Source organism: Rhamphochromis longiceps, linkage group LG19 (assembly GCF_057381845.1).
Source record: "Rhamphochromis longiceps isolate RC_006_pf linkage group LG19, R_longiceps_female_GT1.1, whole genome shotgun sequence".
Lineage (NCBI taxonomy): Eukaryota > Metazoa > Chordata > Actinopteri > Cichliformes > Cichlidae > Rhamphochromis > Rhamphochromis longiceps.
The window spans coordinates 30,916,113-30,934,833 of NC_140575.1; the positions used below are offsets into that span (position 1 = coordinate 30,916,113).

At 40.7% G+C, this 18,721-nt stretch overlaps 1 protein-coding gene across 2 annotated transcripts; it reads right to left on the reverse strand.

Moving 5' to 3' along the window:
• Window positions 1-688: 688 nt before the first annotated feature.
• On the reverse strand, window positions 689-16,983 carry slc35f4 (solute carrier family 35 member F4). 2 transcript variants are annotated; one of them, XM_085391288.1, is made up of 7 exons: window positions 16,634-16,983; window positions 3,934-4,234; window positions 3,500-3,719; window positions 3,282-3,407; window positions 3,001-3,193; window positions 2,251-2,340; window positions 689-1,701 (listed from the first exon to the last, which is right to left on the reverse strand). In XM_085391288.1, exons 1-7 carry the CDS (start codon window positions 16,860-16,862, stop codon window positions 1,460-1,462), a joined length of 1,401 nt encoding a protein of 466 aa, XP_085247414.1. In that variant the 5' UTR covers window positions 16,863-16,983; the 3' UTR covers window positions 689-1,459. The 2 variants fall into 2 exon arrangements, with proteins under 2 accessions (XP_085247414.1, XP_085247415.1); XM_085391289.1 differs by lacking the exon at window positions 16,634-16,983 and adding an exon at window positions 8,240-9,164.
• Between the last annotated feature and the right edge of the window lie 1,738 nt (window positions 16,984-18,721).

The window sequence follows — 18,721 nt, forward strand, 5'->3', positions numbered from 1 at the left end:
TCGTTTAGCTGAAACTGTCATCTCAGCAAATGCTTCATTAGAGGTTTCAACTCACTGACTGTGCTCCACCATAACAGCACTGTAGTGTGACTCTTGGGATTGTCTGTTTTTCACCATGTTATGAGATATTTAAAAAAAAATCACAGTGACAAGATCATAGCATATGGTCTGTAGGAAACCATGTCCCGTGAGCTTTGACCATTGTTAGACATTTTCACCATTAATTGTGTGTATCTGTGAAAAAGGAAAAATTACAGTTAACTGTCAGTTTTCTGTGTATTGTGTATTTGTGTGTGAGAAAGCGAAGAACAGCACGGAAAAGCATTGTAATTCTCAAAGAGAAGAATTCTGGAAAGTCATCACTGCTGAATCAGAGCAACACAGAGAATACTAATACTGAATGAATCACACTACTTAATTTTGCTAAAAATACTTGTCCATGAGCAGTTAATGGTCAAAGGGACAACAGTCTGCTTTAGTTCATTCTGATAGGTGTGTTTCCATCTTTATAGCTAGCTTGACTAATATTATATATTCAGTAAATAATTTGTAATGGCAGAGAAGATTCGATTAAATAAAAAAATGTTTTAATATTACTCTGCTGATAATGTGATTCAGGGTGCAGAGTCATTTGCTTTTTTTATTTTTATTTTTTTTACATTTATTTGTGTCAAATAAATATACAGTCAGTTTATCAGTTCTAAAATATTAGTCTAATATTAATACCAAAAATGTGACCTCATGTCAGAGCTTTGCTTAGAAACAGTGGAGCCGTTGCTTTGGTCTTTGGGATGTGAAGCTTTTCCAGCACCATTATCTGTATATAAATGTATACGAATGCTTTTCAGTTATCCAGGCAATAAAGTTCTGAAGCTAGAAGTTTTTCCAAAAATATTAGAAATACATACATGTGATTCTCAGTTAGATGCAGCTTTTTTGTGGGTTTTAAGACTTTTATTACAAAATCAAAAGATCCTGTACATTAAGCATAGTATAATCATCATTCTTCTATATAACGCTATTCAGTAAGATTTAAAATTATTACTCTTATTGATACAGATCTAAATAAATATCATAAATATGTGTAAGACTGAGCCAAACTGGCCCCGCTGATAGTTATATTCACAGAATACAGTCTGCAGAGCATCTCAAGGGGAGCCAGTCAGCTCTTGGTTTGGGTGCGTGCGAGGGATGGAGCGCGGCAAGTATGTCAAGAAAGTAAATAACACTTTCAGCTCTTTCAAGTTGCATGATCCATAAATGTTTTCAGTTTCCCCTGTTGTTGTGAAGTGATAGAAACAGTACGTCTCCAGAGTGAAGTTTGAAGTTCAAGACGTTACTGCCTCACTTCCTGATAGATGAGTCCACATGGACTGAGCGTCCCACCACACCTCCAGTGTGGGCTCTGGAGAAATGTGGAGTTTCCAGACTGGTTAACAGAGGTTACTATCAGAGCATGTCATGCCAAGGGAATGGAGACAGTGCCATTTGCGCGACTGCGGCTTCGAGTGTGGGTGCTGGAGTCTGTGAGCTCCTCGCCGTGGTCCTCTGACTTTTTGTCCGCAATGGTGGCCAAGAAACGCAGAGTGACTGAGTCCCATTCCTCTGGTAGCAGCATGAGCAGGAAGCCCAGGCAGATGATGCAGGTGGCAGCCAGTCGCACCACACTGAAGATCACCTCATGTTTCAAAAGATCTACAGCTAGAGTGAGAGGGGAATAAATATGGGTGGGAACAAAAGAGGGAGCCAGAGAGCAGGATGGGGATAGAGAGTGTGAAGGATGAGAGAGAAACACAATCAAATCGAGATTAATTACATAAAGTAAGATAAACCACAGGACAGTGCGGCTGTAGGGGGATTAGTGTAACAAATGCAGCTTATAATCAGCACAAGCAATCCACTTTATCCTCTGTGTCTTTGTGGTCTGGAGCCCTGGGACAGGTTCCCGTAACCCACTGACCTTCATACAGACCATTAAGGAAAAGAACTCGTCTGCAGGCATTTGTGTTGCCTTGGGAATCTGATCCTCCCTTAGCAAGAGGATGGTTGCAGGATCTGTCGAGGCACACTGATGATTGGGTTTCCGGGACAAAAGAGGCAGACTTGCTGTGTAATCTGTTTGCTACAGTGGCCCTAAATGCTGACCTCTCAATACAGCGCCACAGTATGTGTGGCCGTTTACTCCATTTTTTACAATCATATTATTTTACATCAAAATGATCAGTGAATGGCAGATAATAGAAACCTTACCTGCATTTCCCGGCACACTGAGCAGTGTCCCTATAGAGATCAGAATGGGGTAAGTCAGTACCACACCAACATGGACCAGGATGTTGAACACTGCAAAAGAAACAGAAGACTCTGTGAAGGTTCTCAGTCATCCAGGTCATCGTTGTCTAAGGAGCTTGGAAAGAAAAGCGTCTGGACTTCTTTAAGTTGCTTGAAGACGTTTCACCTCTCATCCGAGAAGCTTCTTCAGTTCTAAGAGTCAAATGGTGGGCATAAATCTGGGACTGTCCACCACTGACTCTAAGAACCGAAGAAGCTTCTCGGATGAGAGGTGAAACGTCTCATCTGGGAACCCATTAGCTTAGTTATCTGACCTAGCCACTGGGGATGGCGGCCAATATTTTGTAGCTTATGGTCTTGCCAGGTTATCTGGAAAGTGGATAATGGAACACTTCCTTCCACTCACCATTATTTATGAATACACATATATTTCAAAAAGCGAATAAAAAGCTAAATTGTTGTCAGTCGATAGCTAACGTTCCATTACTGGGGCTAAAAGCAGACAACAAACGGAAAGTGGAAAATTTCCGATACTTAAAATAATGCCCTTTGCCTACAGATCCTGTATTCAGACAATATAAACATCATATCCACCGAGTGACTGATGGTAACTATAAGAAATGAATCCCTATAGTTATACTAAAAGCCTTAAAATGATCCAAAATGGTTTGTACATGTGGATGAAACCATCCGGTGTATATGCACTCTCACCCAGCCACAGTCCTGCCAGTCCACACATGTATCCCCACGGCAGTGAGGAGAGTGAGCCCCAGTGCTCTACCCTGGTGAAATACAGGATGAGGGGCACACAGGAGATGAAGATGAGGTTGAAAAAGCCCATGGTGGAAAGAAAATGAGCCACTTCTCCAAGGTTGGCGCTGCCTAGGAACATCTTGAACAGCACCTGGATGGTGAGAAAACAAAGAGTTGACACGATGCAATCAAAAATCAAGCATAGCTCAGACTGGAACGGGCTTATGAGGAAGTCTGACCTTATAAAGAGCTGAAGTTGAGGCTGAGCCCACAGCCAATGCCACACCCACAAAGGAATCACCGTGGAAACCGTCAGCATAAGCCATCATGACAATACCTGTGATGGCCATTATGGCAGCCACAATCTGCACATAGACACATAGATGACACATTTTGAAGTAGTAAAAGCTTGTGTTAAACAGGTAATAAACAATCTCCTTCTTGTTTTCATACAGACCCGAACACCCATGAACCGGTCCTTGAGGACAATCCATGAGAGGAGAAAAACAAAAGCTTTGTGGCAACAGTAGAGGGCAGAGACATCAGTGGCGGTCAATTTCTTCAAGGCTAAGAGGTACAGGTAGTTGGTCAGTGTCCACAGGATTGAGAAGGGTGCTGTCCTCTTTACAAAAAGCTTGAGAGTCATTCCATCCTCCCCAAAGAGCTTGCTGCACTCCCTGTTAGAGAAAAACACCAGTAAAGTCTTCTGAATGGAAATGCTTCATTGTTTGGAAGACTGTGTTTAGAGAATGGACATGATGGTTGTTTGGCTCTCACAGGCTTGAGGGTGGTTTAATACTGGTTCCAACTCACCAGAGGTAAAATGATAATAGATCGGAACCTCCTCAGATATCACACTTGGCTTCTTAAAACTTCTTAAATGAGGTTTACCTGAATTTCTGGATGGGGGTCTGCTTCTCCCGTGTGGTGACGACATGTCCCGAGTAGTAGATGGGGAAGATGAGGATGTTCCAGTTGCTGCTGAACCAGGAGATGAAGAAGGGACAGGAGAATGACTGGAAGGTCAGCTTCACCACCTGAGTGGTACCCACCCAGGAGGAGGAAACACACAGCACCATCAGCAAACCACCCAGCACCTTCAGAGCCGTGTTGGCGCACGTATGGAAGGACTGGCTCTCCATACTGGTCTCACTTCCTGGTGTCTCTGCGTGAGATTCCGAGCCATCCTCTCCTGATGAGAGTCAAGAAGGGGGGAGAAAAATTAAAGGAAATCCACAGCTAGCATCAGATTTCATCTGAATAATTTTGATTAGTATAATGAGTTTAAACTTAACAACTTTTGTATTTTTTGCACCACTATATATAGACTTCAGTGCTGCCTGCATTGTGGCTTCCTGACTGGGTTCCAGCACATGAGCTTCATCGATCAGTCGTCCTTAGTGATCACTGCCTCAGTTTGCCTTTCTTGCTGTGGTGGCACAATTGAGGCTCCGTTTAAAATGCATCGGGTTAACACGCTGCACGCTGCACATGCCATAAATAGCTTGGTTGCCTCATGATGCAGCATGTACTGTACTCCCTTTGTAGCCAGATGTGCACAGAAACCGGATGCCCAGAGAGCAAAAGTAAACCTAACCACATGACAGTCAACATGAAAGTCAGGCCAACCTTGGTGCTCATGGGACACTGTTCTTGTATCGCTGCTGTGAAAAGGAATTTACTGGAACTTTACTGGAACATCCAAATTGCAAAGGTTAAATGATACGTATGTCCCAGTGCCTTTATGGACGATCAGAGAAAGCAAAGTGGGATGTGTGTGAGCTCAGATCTGTTCTTTACCTCTCAACAGTGTGATCAATTTACACCAGGGCAGGAATAAAAGATGACATGTGCTGGCTGTTTGCTAGCTCAGCACCTAAAGCTCTGCCATTTCCGCCACAGACACCAGAGCCCTGCAAACACACTAGAACGTGTAGCAGTAGTAGCTCTCCTCTTCACAACACAGGGGTGCTCATTATTGCATGCGATAGTCTTCTGTTTGTTATCTGCAAAAAGACCTCAGCAGGATGTCAAGCAATGGGAGCACAAGTCAGTGACGTGTACTGGAAATGGATTGTACCAACAAGTGCAGTAAATAATCATTTCTTACATCAAAAGAAGCTGTAACACAGTGTGTGAAGAGCAAACTCTTTGATCAAACAGCCATTTTATCAGTAGGACAGCTGGTAGAAGTTTAGTTTTTGTAAAGTTCCTTATGTGATCAGATGCCAGTATGTGTTTTAAAATCCATTCCTTCTTTTTACAGGATGCAAACAGAGGAAAACGTCACCAAACTTTGAAAGTAAGTTGATGAGTAACTTCATAAAACAATCAAAAGTCTTGCCAAACGTGGTATATATCCTTTATAAGTGCATGAGATCATCGCCGGCACTCAGTGGCTGAAAAACTGCCCAAGAGATTATAAAATTGCAGTTTGGACACAGTCATTACTGGCAGCCGTCTTCAATCAGTTCAAGGATAGAAGTAAAAAAATAAGAACATAAAAATGCTCCTTTGCAATTAAAAGTCCTGCATTTAAGATCGTATCAGTGTATTATCCTCTACATGTACTTAGCATCACATGAAAGGAGGCACTCTGAAGAAAATTGGTTTCCCTAAACTGAGTATCAGTATCAACTTTTGCATTAGTGATACATCAGTGCATTTTAACTTAACTTTATATGCATTATACTTTGTGTTCCTTTAAAGATTTTAGTTCACTGCAGAAAAAGATGCTAAATGGGGTTAGAAAGAAGAAAAAAACATGTTTTTCAATGCTCAGTACACTAAAACACAAAGTAATGATTTAAAGTAAAATGTAACTATAATAAATAAAAGAAAAATATATGCTAGTCAAATTTCATTTGACCTGGTTCCATTAAATTTAACATTTAAAATTGTAAAATTTAGATGTAATCAAATTAATTAAAGTCAGAATTAGGGAACAAATATTTTTTTGAGTGTAGTAGTCTCTAGGCAGGCTAGCTGTGCTTTAGGGTACAGGTAATGGGGAAGTTAACAAATATATATTTTTTATAGTAATACAGTTTTATTCCAGTCTGGGCCTCAAACAATTATTTAGATGAAACCAAATGAGTGTTTTAAAAGAAAAAAAGCATTCCTCATTATAGACAAATAACTTGTTTTTCAACTGCAAAGCACCAGTGAGCTTTCTAGTTAATGTATTGGTGTAAAAAAAAAAAAAAAAAACTGTGGAATGAGGCATATTACAAATTTAGCATAAAATGGAAACACCCGAGTAAAGTAGCTCCAATAAAGCTCACGTGAATGTATTTTCCAACACTGCATTGCTGCAGCACTGACCGTCTGTCCACGGTGCAGAGTGGAAAATTCTTCAATGACCACTTACACTTTGAAGGCTTTTACGAGCCTTCAAAGTGCAAAAGAAAAATATTATTTAGCACCCAACAATTCAAAAGTAATAATGAGTTCAACCCCCACCACAAAAAACGCTCGCGGGAGAACAGCACTTAAACTGTTTCTATTCAGGGGATGTGTTAAAGGCAAAAAGCTCACCGTCGATACAGTTTCTGCAGGATCATCGAGGGATTTCATTTAATTGCATTCTGTCACAGCAAGGGTTCTTAATCAAACTAATGAACCTGGTGGTTGCTAAGTGGAAAAAACTGAGGTCCGATATTTCTGCAATAGAGAAGCAGCTCTTTTATTTATTTTAATTTTTTTTTTTTTTAACTTTAGGTCTGTTTTTCTTCATCCACACAGCAGGATGGTTTGTGTTTCACAGCACCGACAAAACCTAAAGCTTTTAGTGTCAGATGCAAGCTTTTCTGTCCTGAGGTAAAAGCCACAACAGGCTCATCTGATGCCAAGACGCAGTAATATTATAACTCTACTATTCCCCTGTCTCATAAAAGTTGCTCCCATTGCCAAAATTGTATTCTCATAGCAGACAGTATTATTGCTGACAAATATTGGTGGTAAAATTTTGCAAAGGAAACAATAATCTCTGCTAAACACAGGCTGACAACACAGTACTGCAGGAGTGAAGGTAAATTCAGTCCAACTCAGGGCAAGTTTTATGAAAAGCTCAAATTTAAGGTTAGTAGTGTTAAGGTATCTGTATGTCCATGATGAATAATTAGTTACTTAGTGCTGGGGTGGTTTTTTTTTTTTTTTTTTTTTAAGTGAGTGATGATCAGTTTTGGTGCTTTGGTAGGTAAAATGTGATTGGATAAAAGAATGAATACATGCACAAATATTAAAATCTACAAGTCAGGATAAAATGAACAGTGTGTTAAATGTAACCCAAGAAAAGCTAATTTCCTCATGTCAAAGAAGCATCCACTGCAGTGATACTCGGGATAAAAAAGTGTAATATTTTGAGGTTTTTTATAGTTTTATAGGTTAAATGCACAGTAGCTTATATCGGTTCAGACATGGAGTCAGAGTATTTGGAAGTGCTAGAACACTTCATTGCAGAAAACCCAGTGCTGCATAGCATCAGTCACCACCGGTACCCATTTATCCATTCATCGTGATGCAGTATGCTTCTGGAACCTCACATTTTAATCCATTTTCTCCTTTATCGCCACCACTAATGTTGCACGGCAGTGATTGATGGAGGCCCGTTGAATCCAATAAGAGGCTCATAGTCTTGTCTGCAGTTTTTAGCCAGCTTAGCTCAGGTCAAAACGCATTAAGTCTTTATCCAAATTAGGCCTGAAGATGAGACATGGATATCATGATGCTGATGAAAAGTTGATTAGTGGCATCACAGTAATCTCTGTTAACAGAGTTAAAGGTGGGGGGCTAAAATGTTTAATCAGATGAGGGGGAACAACAACAGGCTTTACACACTCCATTACCATTACACTGCTACCAGGAGGCTGAAATAATAGAAAACATTTTTTTTACAGTATTCAAATTCAAACAGTTTTTAGATCCAAAGGCTGCTCTCATGTAAATGGAGCAGGATATAATTTGGAAACGTCCATATTTATTAAAATCTCAATATTTCCTATGAAGACTTATAGACTCTACATGGCACTTTGGTGTATTTGATGCGTTGTAGGAAACAAAATGTCACTCGTGACCCTGAAAATAAAAGTTAAGTACTTTGTCGTATCTTATTTTTCTATTTACACACACAATGCATACAGTATACTCCAGTACAGTATAAATGGCATCTTGTGTCTCTTTGGAGCTTTCAGTTTACCTTCAGAGTTAGGGCAGGTCAGGACCTGAGTGCTGTATGAGCTGAGAGGAGCCACTCGGGCTGAGTGCTTCTTCATCCTCCACTGGGGGCACCACACACTGTCCTCCCCTGGAAGTAGTGTGTATTTGAGTTTAGAAGTGTTGCTTGGCTGCTGCTGCAAGCTCAGCAGCTCCTTCAGCTCGCTCCGTGCATCCTCAGACTCCCGACTCCTCTGCTTTTTCTTCACACTCTTGACTGCCTCCTCCTCCTCTTCCTAGGTCTCTGTCAAATCTTTAGTCTCCTTCCAGGACTCAAGTCCTGACTCTCTGTTCCTCTCTAGCCCAGCACGTCTGTATAGTGCCACAGCTCAGTGGTGATAGCGAAGTGGAAGTGTAGCGAAGTGGAGACCCTACAGTTGCTCTATCATGCCGTGATCCAGCTCTGCCAGTGTCTCCAAGGGAGACTGAGCTTCAAGTGTGTGTGGCATGGTGCAATCACTCCCCTCATCTCTTTCTATCCTCCCCCTCCTCTTTTCGTGTCTGTCTCACTCACTTTTCCCTCCTCTTCCTTTGCTCCGCAAATCAGCAGCTTTGTTTGGAAGGTAACCAAGCAGCTCAGGCAAATTTATGCTGTGCTAGCTGTGGCCCCTCTTTTCCTCCTCCCCTCTCTTTTCTACCTGACAAGGCTCTCCTTACTTTTTCCATCTCTCTCTCTCTTTAATCTCCCCCCCTGTACAAACTCTTGCCCTCTGTCTTGCAATGCCTCTCTCTTTCCTTGGCACCTCTCCTGCTCTTGACTACCCCTTGAGAGTCATATTATTAGTAGAGCTCTCTCCGTCTTGTTGCCTCAAACCCTGACACATTAGTCAATTGAACGACGATATGAAAAAGGCAAAAACCATGTGCATACTACAAAAGAATACATGACAATCCCAGGCATTTAAATCCTGTTGTGCACAGAGGTCATCTTAGTTCTCTCAGAGGGAAAATAGGCCTTTTTACCCACATAATCCATACTCCACTACTATATGTTTGCATTTTATTATTGCACGGTACTCACGCGTTATTTCCATATTCTACAATCTGAATCTGAGTTATTTAAAGCAGAATACATTACGAGTTAGTAAAACAATCACTTACAGTGTTCTGTATCTGTTTACTTAAATGAAGAATCACACTGGTTATCTGTTGCTGACTTGGATGGAAGTCAAGAGCTCCCCTGTTATTCTTATAATTTCATGCACGTAAGAAATCAGGTTAAGCAAAGCAGAGGTACTTCCCCTCTGTGTCGTTCCATTGTACCAAATTTACTTGAAGGCAGAAGGTAAGAAAAGACTCTACATAACACATAGATCACCAAGATACGGTGGGCCGGAGAGGTCAAACGCATTAAGAAAAGGCCAGCAAGTACAGAAACTCTACAAAAACACACAAAACAAGTTGAAGAAAACAAAGGAGAAATGGAAAAGAAAATGTACGAATCACAACAGAAGTGTGTTTTGTGTATTATATGAATCACATTTTTCTCCCTTACAACACAAATGAATCCACAGCGTCTTTTAAGTGCGTCTCAGTGCGATCCTTTCCGTGTTTTGGTTTCTGTCACTTCAGAAGCTTCTCAGTTTGTATTATGTTTGACCTCTCAGGGCCACCTTACCAAGAAAATGAAAACACTTTCCTACAAGTCAGTCCTAATTTTAAAAATTCAACAAATGTCCATTTATGATAAATCACTGTAGTGTGGTTCTTAAAAAAAAATCCATAATCACTGTAAGCACTTTTGATAAGAATTTCTTTATTTATGCAGAAATTTCTGTGGATGTTAGCTGTTTATTTATTTATTATATGCTGGTACTTTAACGAAGGATTTTAATATTTTATCCGTCACTGCTGCACAGTCAAGGGAAACCCTCATCAGCAGCTATGTTGATGATCGGAATAGCGTTTGTGAGTCAGGCTCAGGATTATAGTTGGTCAGGAGTTTCCATTTCAAGGAAAGCCATGCAGTTATTCAATCTGATGCTGTGGTTTATCTACCTGAAGATTTAATGGACCTAAATATCACTCTGGCCTCTACGTCAACAACATATCAGTGCCAAAGTATATGCGGTCAGACACATGAGGCGATGCAGCCAGTAATAAATATTACTATGAAATCTTACAGTAAAATCTGAATTGGAGAAGCAAGACCAGGAGCAATGTGACCTGAGAAACAGGAAACAGGGGAACCACTCAGTACAGTAACTGCAATGTGATTTTTGCCTAAGTTGGCTGGCTGTGAATACTGAAAGCTATTTGCAGCATGTCTGCTCCAGGATTTCTGTTAACGTCTGCCTCCCGTTTCAAATGCTGATCAGCCAAAGATCTGGCAAAGCTACAAAGGGCATAACAGATCAGAGTATTTGTTGTGCATTCTTCAGGCTGCGAGAGAATAGAAAACAGCACAGTTATTGTTTGGCTGTTTCTTGCAAGTGACAAAAAGACACTGAAAATTTGGGGCCACGTTCCAGTAACATTATGGTAATTCATCTGTTAGAGTTCAACACTTTGAAAAAAGCACTTCTCTACTTTCAGTTTTAGGATGACGTTGTGATGCAGGCACATTTATTCCCTGGGGTCACCCAGTTACAGAATGAGTGTAACAAGAATACTAATGCTTTAAATTATGCAACCAGAATCAGCATTGTTTTAAAATGTTTGCACATTTAATGTGTGACAAGCAGGACTGAATACGTAATCCAGGGACAAGCTGGAGGGTTAAATGTAAAAATAGACCTGCTGATGAGAGGAGCCAACACCTAGACACTGAGGGGACAGAGGAGCGACCCAGTCAGCAAATCCTGGGATTCGAATCAGTATCGGATTAAGAGAAATACCTCTTGTCACAGTTCAATCTCAAATATTGGACTAACAACTCTAAGTTTTAAGAAGATTATTGCTTTCTCTATCCTGCGTTACTATACTGTTCGGCCTACATCTAACTTTGGATGCTTTCTTTTTTGTTACTGCTGAGAGGAAAGTTACTGATCATTCATTCCCATCAGACCTTTACAACATATCTGCATTTTATTCTACAATTCAAGCAAACCATACATGAACTTCAATCATTCAATAACTCTCTAACTAAGAAAGAAAGACAGAAAAAATTCTAATAATAATCCCTTTTTAGAGTAGCTAATAAAATGGAAAGTGTGTCTATATAACAAAATGGTCTGCAAGCATAACTGATCAAAGCACAGTATACCACAGCATCCTCCCTCTTTACCTCCATAGCAACACAGTCTCCTGTGCACACTGACGCACTCGACCCATTCAAGCTCTTTTGTCATTCAGATTAACTAATGCTCGACAGTTTGCAGTAGACGGGTCTTTGTCTTTAGCACCTCTCTGTTACTCATCACATCTCAACAAGGTCCGGGAGCAAAGACGACGAGCACAGGGCGCTAATTTTAGCTGAAAAGCCTTTGAACAAATTTCAGGTGTGTATCCAGACACGGTACCTCAACAACTCAACCCAAGGTACTGAGAACATTTGAAGATGAGGACATCTAGTGGTAAATATGATTGGCTGCATTACAGGTGGGACAGGAACACGGGGAAAAAAACTCTTAAAGAGACAATTTTCTCCAAGCCTTAAAGGGTTGAGTCACTCACATTTCTGCACTACGCAGTCAAAGTTATGGTGATTTTTTTATATTAAAACAATAACAAAGTACATTTTAAAATATCAACATCAGTGTGTGTTAAACTAGGCCCAGTTAGCATTCACAATTAATAGGATTTGTCCTTCTGAGCCAACTGAACAAAGTGGTAAAAAAATGGTAAATGGCCTGTATTTGTATAGCGCTTTACTTAGTCCCTGTGGACCCCAAAGCGTCAAAGCAAGGATATGGCTATTACTGTGAGTTTAGTGGGTTCAGTCTGTTACTGTGGGAACTATTTATTTTTTGTCTACACAGACCTACACTCAATTGGTTTGGTTTTGTTCGTTTTTTGTTGGGGTCTTTTTGCTTTGTTTTATTATATTTTGTTGTTCTCATTTCATGTAGACATTGAAAACCTACACGAGTGTTAATGTTCTTCTATGTTAAGCAAGTTGAGCTTGTTTGTAAGTAAATGTCACCCCCCTCCCACACACACACACACACACACAAAACAGACACCCAGACCCATGCTGCTTTCTTCTTTTGTTTGTGCTCTATCACTAAATCCAATAACCAAGTAAAATGCACCGACATCCCATACCTGTGGTGTATGGCCATTTGACTGTGGAAACTTTGGGTACGCCTGATTAATAACACCACAGATACTGACTTTACTAAGTAGATCAGTTTGGGAATTTAATAACACTTTAATAAAATATGGCTTGGTCATTATTTCTGGGGTTTGTTTTGTTGGTCCAGTTCACAAACAAATAATCCCACTGACTTTCTAAAAATGATGGAAACATTTTTACAAAGATTTATTGATGTGATTAGATTTACAGACCACAAGAGGGCAATGTTTGGCTGCAGCTCATACCTCAGTGTAGCAGCAATGCACGCACACACGCATACTCTCTTCCCATATTATGTAATGTTACTTTGCATGACAGCAGTTGGCTGTAATGTATATGCTCCTTTATTTCTTACTGATCACTCAAAGGGCTTTTACACTACAGCCATTAACCCGCTCACACAGTGACAGACGCATCCAGAGCAGCTGGGGTTCAAGTGTCTTTGTGGGCGATAATCTCTGCAATAGCCCCAAGATACTTGCAAAACAAAGTTCCTAAGCATAAATTGCTGAGGTGAGCTAAAGAAAAAATCTTTCTTTTTTTTTTCTTCAATTTTATCACCTGAAATGGGCTGCAATACTACAACATCGAGTGTACAGTCGCACAAGAATAGGTCAGCACTTCTGTAACTCTCATGGAGAAATATTGCACCCATTACTCCCAGGTTAGTTCTGTGCTTTTGCAGGAGCATTGAGGACTAACAGCACTCCAGGAGTCATTCAGGCAAAGCTCATATCCCATTCGTTGGCCTGGCTATAAATAGCACAGAGTGAGCAGGCATGGGAACGGGACGGTCCAAAATAAGTATGTGCACATACAGAATGTTTGAGGAAGAAAAGGGATATTCATCTAGTGTGAACACTGTCTGATTTTAAAGCACACTCACAGGCATGTATAGATTCACAATCATCATCTGTCTTCTTTCCTTATGTTTCTAGACTTTGTCTGTGGACAGAAGTAGACATAAAAACACACTGCTCTGTGATAAATGGTTGCCTTTCCTGCCCTTCCTCCATATAATTTCCTTCTGAGTGCTCAGGTGTGCCCCTGCTTTACTGTGACGCCTGCAGTGAAAAAGATATAGGTCCAGTACTGAGTGGGACTTCAACTACAAGTACCTGCAATTTCTCTTGCACTGTACCTATTTACCCAGCGGGGAGCGCACACGCACTACACACTTTTTCTAAATTACCACCTCAAAAAAGACACCCAGCAAATTACAGCAATGTTTTCCAGGAGGTGCTGGGGAAGCATTTGCCTCACACACCATTGTTCTGTTAGAATTTACTTTCCTTTTATTTTCTCATTAAAAAATTGATTCCGTTACAGCTTCTCACTGGAGCACGCGTTCATAGCTGTGCAACCATGTAAGTAGCGGATCAAGAGATATTGCACCTTGCTTGTTTAGAAAAGCATTTACTTTTTCCCTCTCAGATTCTGTCACTGCATGCAGCCATTGTGTCATGACTGTACTGTATGCATTAGAGTCCGGACCTTGTCTCCAAATGTGGTCCACAATTCCCCTCAGAGGCATCTTCTAATTCAACACAGATGGCAAGTGGCAATACGAACAAACTGGCAACAAGATCTTACTAAATATATCATTACGCCATAGGCTTGGCAGGACAGGCCTTCTGTTCTATTTAGGTGCTCCTTTGTCTTGTCCTTTATGGAAAATGATACTCACCAGCTTGAGGGACATGTGATTCAAAGTGTAAACAAACCACAGTACTTGAGTGCAATGCTTTCAGGCAGCAAGACGCAGCAAAGAAAGAGAAGAAGAATTAGCAGGATGATGATGTGCAAATAAAATTTTGTCAGATTAGCAGCTACGTGTTTAAGAGCTGTAAACACAGGAAAAACACTGACAAGCTGCACTGGAGAGCACCTTGTATGGACTTTCATTCATTTGATTGATAGATGGAAAAAAACAGGGGAAACGGATTTATCTAAAAAATGGGAAATGTCTTTCAGGTCAAAAAACCCCTTCTGACTGATCTTTTATAACCTTGGTACGGCTCTTGCAATCCACACCTGCTCCCTATATTTCAAATAATATCACAGACAGCACCCCATCTTTCATTTTCACAAGTACAGAATATTATAGACGATAGAATAACAGACTCAAGGCTGCAAAAACTGGAAACCAGAGCCTCACCAGATACTGATCTTCATTATTGTTTAATTTGATGATTATTTTTTGTTTTTCTTTTTTTCTTCTTCTTTTTTTTTTGCAGAAATAGATGATGAATAATTTAGCCTGTGTTGTCAGAAAATAATGAAAATGCCTACTGTTCTTCATGTTGGCATTTTTATTTAAAAATAGCTAAAACAATCTTTCAATAATCAGAAAAAAAAACTCTTTTTACTGGCCAATCAGTAATCAGCAACAGCACCTTATCATCTCAGCCTTCTGCGATATACATCGGAATATTTGCACTATTTAAAAACTAGAAGTAAATATCAATGATGCCAGTGCTACTTCAAGCTTCTAAAATACAAAATACTTTATTTATTAGAGCCAGTCATTCAGGACTGGTTACATAACTCTGGTGCTGTATCAGAAGCCTCTGAACTGTTCAATCTGTCTTCAATTGAAAGTTTGGACTGCTCCTGATTAATCAGGTGTTCTTTCAATAGATTAATCCAGACACGTAGACACATTCTCAAGTAAAATGTGTGATTGCGTTCATGGTTAATCTACTGCAACTGACACCCCTGATAAACAGGAGGCGGTTAATGAAAGACAGGCTCATTTCGCTTTTTCTTTCCGCAGCCTCTATCTAAAAAGCCATTGAGATGCTCCGAGCTGATCTGAAAGAGCCTCAGCTGGAACTGTTCTCGATTGAATGAGACCCTATCAGCATGGCGGTATTTCCTTTGAGATTTCAAATAGATTTGTCACCGTATATCACAGAGCAGGGAAGCCATAACATTGAGAGCACATCGTTTTCCTGCATGTGTATTTAAGTCAGGAATTTATGTTTGAACTTTTATGTAGCAGCCAGAGGGAGATGTTAGGGAGCCGCTGTTGCGTGCCCAATTTAATTGAGGTTAAGGGTCTCAGCATCTGAATGTCAAGACACTCACATGATGACCAGCTGCATTTTGGGGAATTTGTTTAACGGGAAAAAATCCCTTTAAAAGAGAAACGACATAAAATCGTAGTGGTTAGGCCAATTATGCAACACAAAGGTGAATCTGTGCCTGTGCTTTAGGCCTTGTCAAATCCTCCTCCTCTCACCTCACTTCATTACTATAGAGCCATTTATGATAGCACTGATTGGCTTTTCAAAGAGCTTAGTGCTTTTCTCCCCACTTTTCTCTCTCATAATCCCGCTGCCAATGGCAACACTCGAACAAAACCGGAGGGCAAGTTTTCTAAAGATCATCCCCGAACAAAGTGCACCATCAGCTCTCTTCTCCAATCACAGCCATTGTCTCAATGTCAGCAAATTCAGAGCAATGCCTGACACAAATCAAAACCTCTTTGACAAGAAGAAAATTATAGAGAAGCTTAGCTAACACATACACGCACTGCTGTATTTGAAGCATGCCAGGAGATAGCTGGTAATATTCCCATCCATCACAGGAGAAGCTGTGAGATTTTGAATAAACAATTGATTGGGAGTGACTGTTCACAGCCTTCGCCAATGTGGGGAATGTGAGCGCTCGATAGCTGGCAACCTTAGAGTACAGTTCAAGCAGTCACTTAACTGCATGGCTCTTTGCTGTGTAACTGCATTGTCTCGCAGCGCTACATTTGGTTCGTATGCCTCTCTCTGCCCCCTTACCCCCACCTCCCCCTCACTAACAGAGATGGACACTCTGCTGCTCCTTAACAGCCACAATTAAAATCCAGTTTTCATTAACCAATTTTGCACAAGGCCTAATTAGAATTTAAAAAATTTGGCAATTGTACACTGTTTCTTCCAAACACCGAATTACAAGCATTTTTGCTTTTGGCAGCTATAACATGCTTTGATAGGCAGCACCGTTTTCCCACAGTCTTTAATTTACGCAGTATCACACTTGCCTAATAAATGCGTGAACCTGTCACATCAACAAATGACTACACCAGACTACTTTCTTTTTCTTTTTTTTCTTTTTCTTTTTCTTTTTTGGCATCTTTTCACTCACTTCTATGACTGGAGTATCCCGGGTTGTAGCCGTAGTAGCCGGTGATCCTCAGAATCCGGTCCTCAATGTCGTGCAGTCCGTTGGCTGTCGCTTTGGGGCTGCTGTCCGTGAAGACAGCGCAGCTGCCATCGGTCGGCGTCGACTTGCCCGGCAAGTGTGTGCTCTTCAGGGGCTCCAGCCGAATACAAGGCTGGTCTCCACTCTCAAAAACAGTCTCGGTGCTCATCATTGTAGGTCTGAGCGGGAGGAGATGAGATGAGACCGGGGACGAGCCTTGATAACCATGCGAGAGACCTCCGGGGCTGCATCAACAATTAGCAGCATGAGGAAGGCATCCAGACCCACATCCACATTCCTTCAGTGATGCTCTCGGACGCAGAGCAAGGTTATCAAACTCAAGCAGCCTGGCAGCCGTGAAACACCAGGGGGCGTGTCACTACTATCACATGCGTTTTTATGCGTGTTTAATAAAACAAGAGACGGCAAACTTGGCTGCGATCAGCGATGAAGAGCAGAGTCCGCTTATAGCAGTATCTATAAAATGAAATAAAAAAGCAACGTGGTTAAAATAATCAGTAAAACGAGTTTTCAGTAATTAGTTACTCTAATGCGTTTTTTTTTATTTCATGATATCTCTATAATATACCGTATTGCATCGGTCATTTCAGTTTAATGAAACAGCTAAATTGTATTTTTCAATTATTTGGGGGTAGTGGATCTTTTGACTTCCCCTTGGTATCGCTGTTATATTTCAGTTGATGGCTGGCATGCGCTTTTGTTTCCTTCTCTTCTCCTTCGTCTCTTTATCGAGTTCTACTGAAGAAAGAAGGGGCTTTATTTTAGGAATATAAAAAATCAATCGGTCTACAGCTGGGTGCCGGGGGACACATCAGACAGAAACTGATTAAATAAATCGTAACTTCTCGTTTAACCCAACACAAAAATATCTTTTAAAAGACCACAAGCAGTTTATTTTTGACGCTCTATTTTCAGCACGTATTCACTACCCCCTCTGGCTCTCTGTTATTTGTGGACTAATCCTGGACCTCTCACTGACTTTTGTGTTTGTTGTTAATAAAACATGCGTGTGTGTTTGGCACAGGTTTGTCTCACTGCTGTGGGCCCTTAAATGTGTGTTATTTTTCTTATTGTCAGCCTTTGTGTAAAATGTTTTTCTTTTAGTGTAAAAGCTCACAGATTATGAAGTTTGTGCACACTGCTGCTCACCATAGCCAGTCAAGTTTTTTTCTTACAATTTTCAAGCGCTTATTATGAATTTTATTCTAAGGTAAACCCCCAGAACAATCTCTTTTCCTCAGCTGGCCACAGGTTCTTGTGCTGGCTCAGGAAAGCTCCACTTGACTGGATCTCCCAGCTTGCAGATACTTGGGGAAAAAAAACATTCAGAAAACTGGGCTCCAAATCCAGTAACACAAGATGCAGTATTTCAGTGTCTCTGCGATACGCCTCTTTTCCAAGTCCTCCCCTCTCTGTGTGAAATCGATTCCCAGTGTGTGGAGAATTTGTGCCCCTGTTGGCATTGTTGTGCAGACACATGCTGGGGTTTATGATGCCCTTGGACGGCAGAAGTGCTTCCTCCCCCTGTCTTACTTACTAAACCAATCTCCACCTCATGTTCTTTTGTTTCAGTTTGTTTGCACTCCAAAGCACTTATCTCACACATTCAGTTCATGGACAGCTTTGTGGCTACAACAATGAAATGCCAATGCCCAGAAACTTTCTCCTTGCCTTTTTGTGAGAATTGCTAATTTATTATTGGACACTTTCTTACAAGTCTGTGCAGCTCAATCCAAAAAAAGTTTAAAAAAAGTTTTCTTCATGTGTCTACTTTTGTTACATTACTGTATAGTTTATGCAATACAATATCTAAACGGCTACAGTAGCAAATTTTGCATTAGTTTGTGCCCTTTCATGTCTGAGGTGCTCGTCAGAGTTACTATTTTCTGTCAGCTGTTAATGCATGAAGAAGAGTTCAGCTCAGGGGGGAAATTGCTCTCTGACAGCAGCAAGCTTATTAAAAGTCTTTGCAGCTATAACCCACATTAAGAAAGCAGTTTATGCATGAAC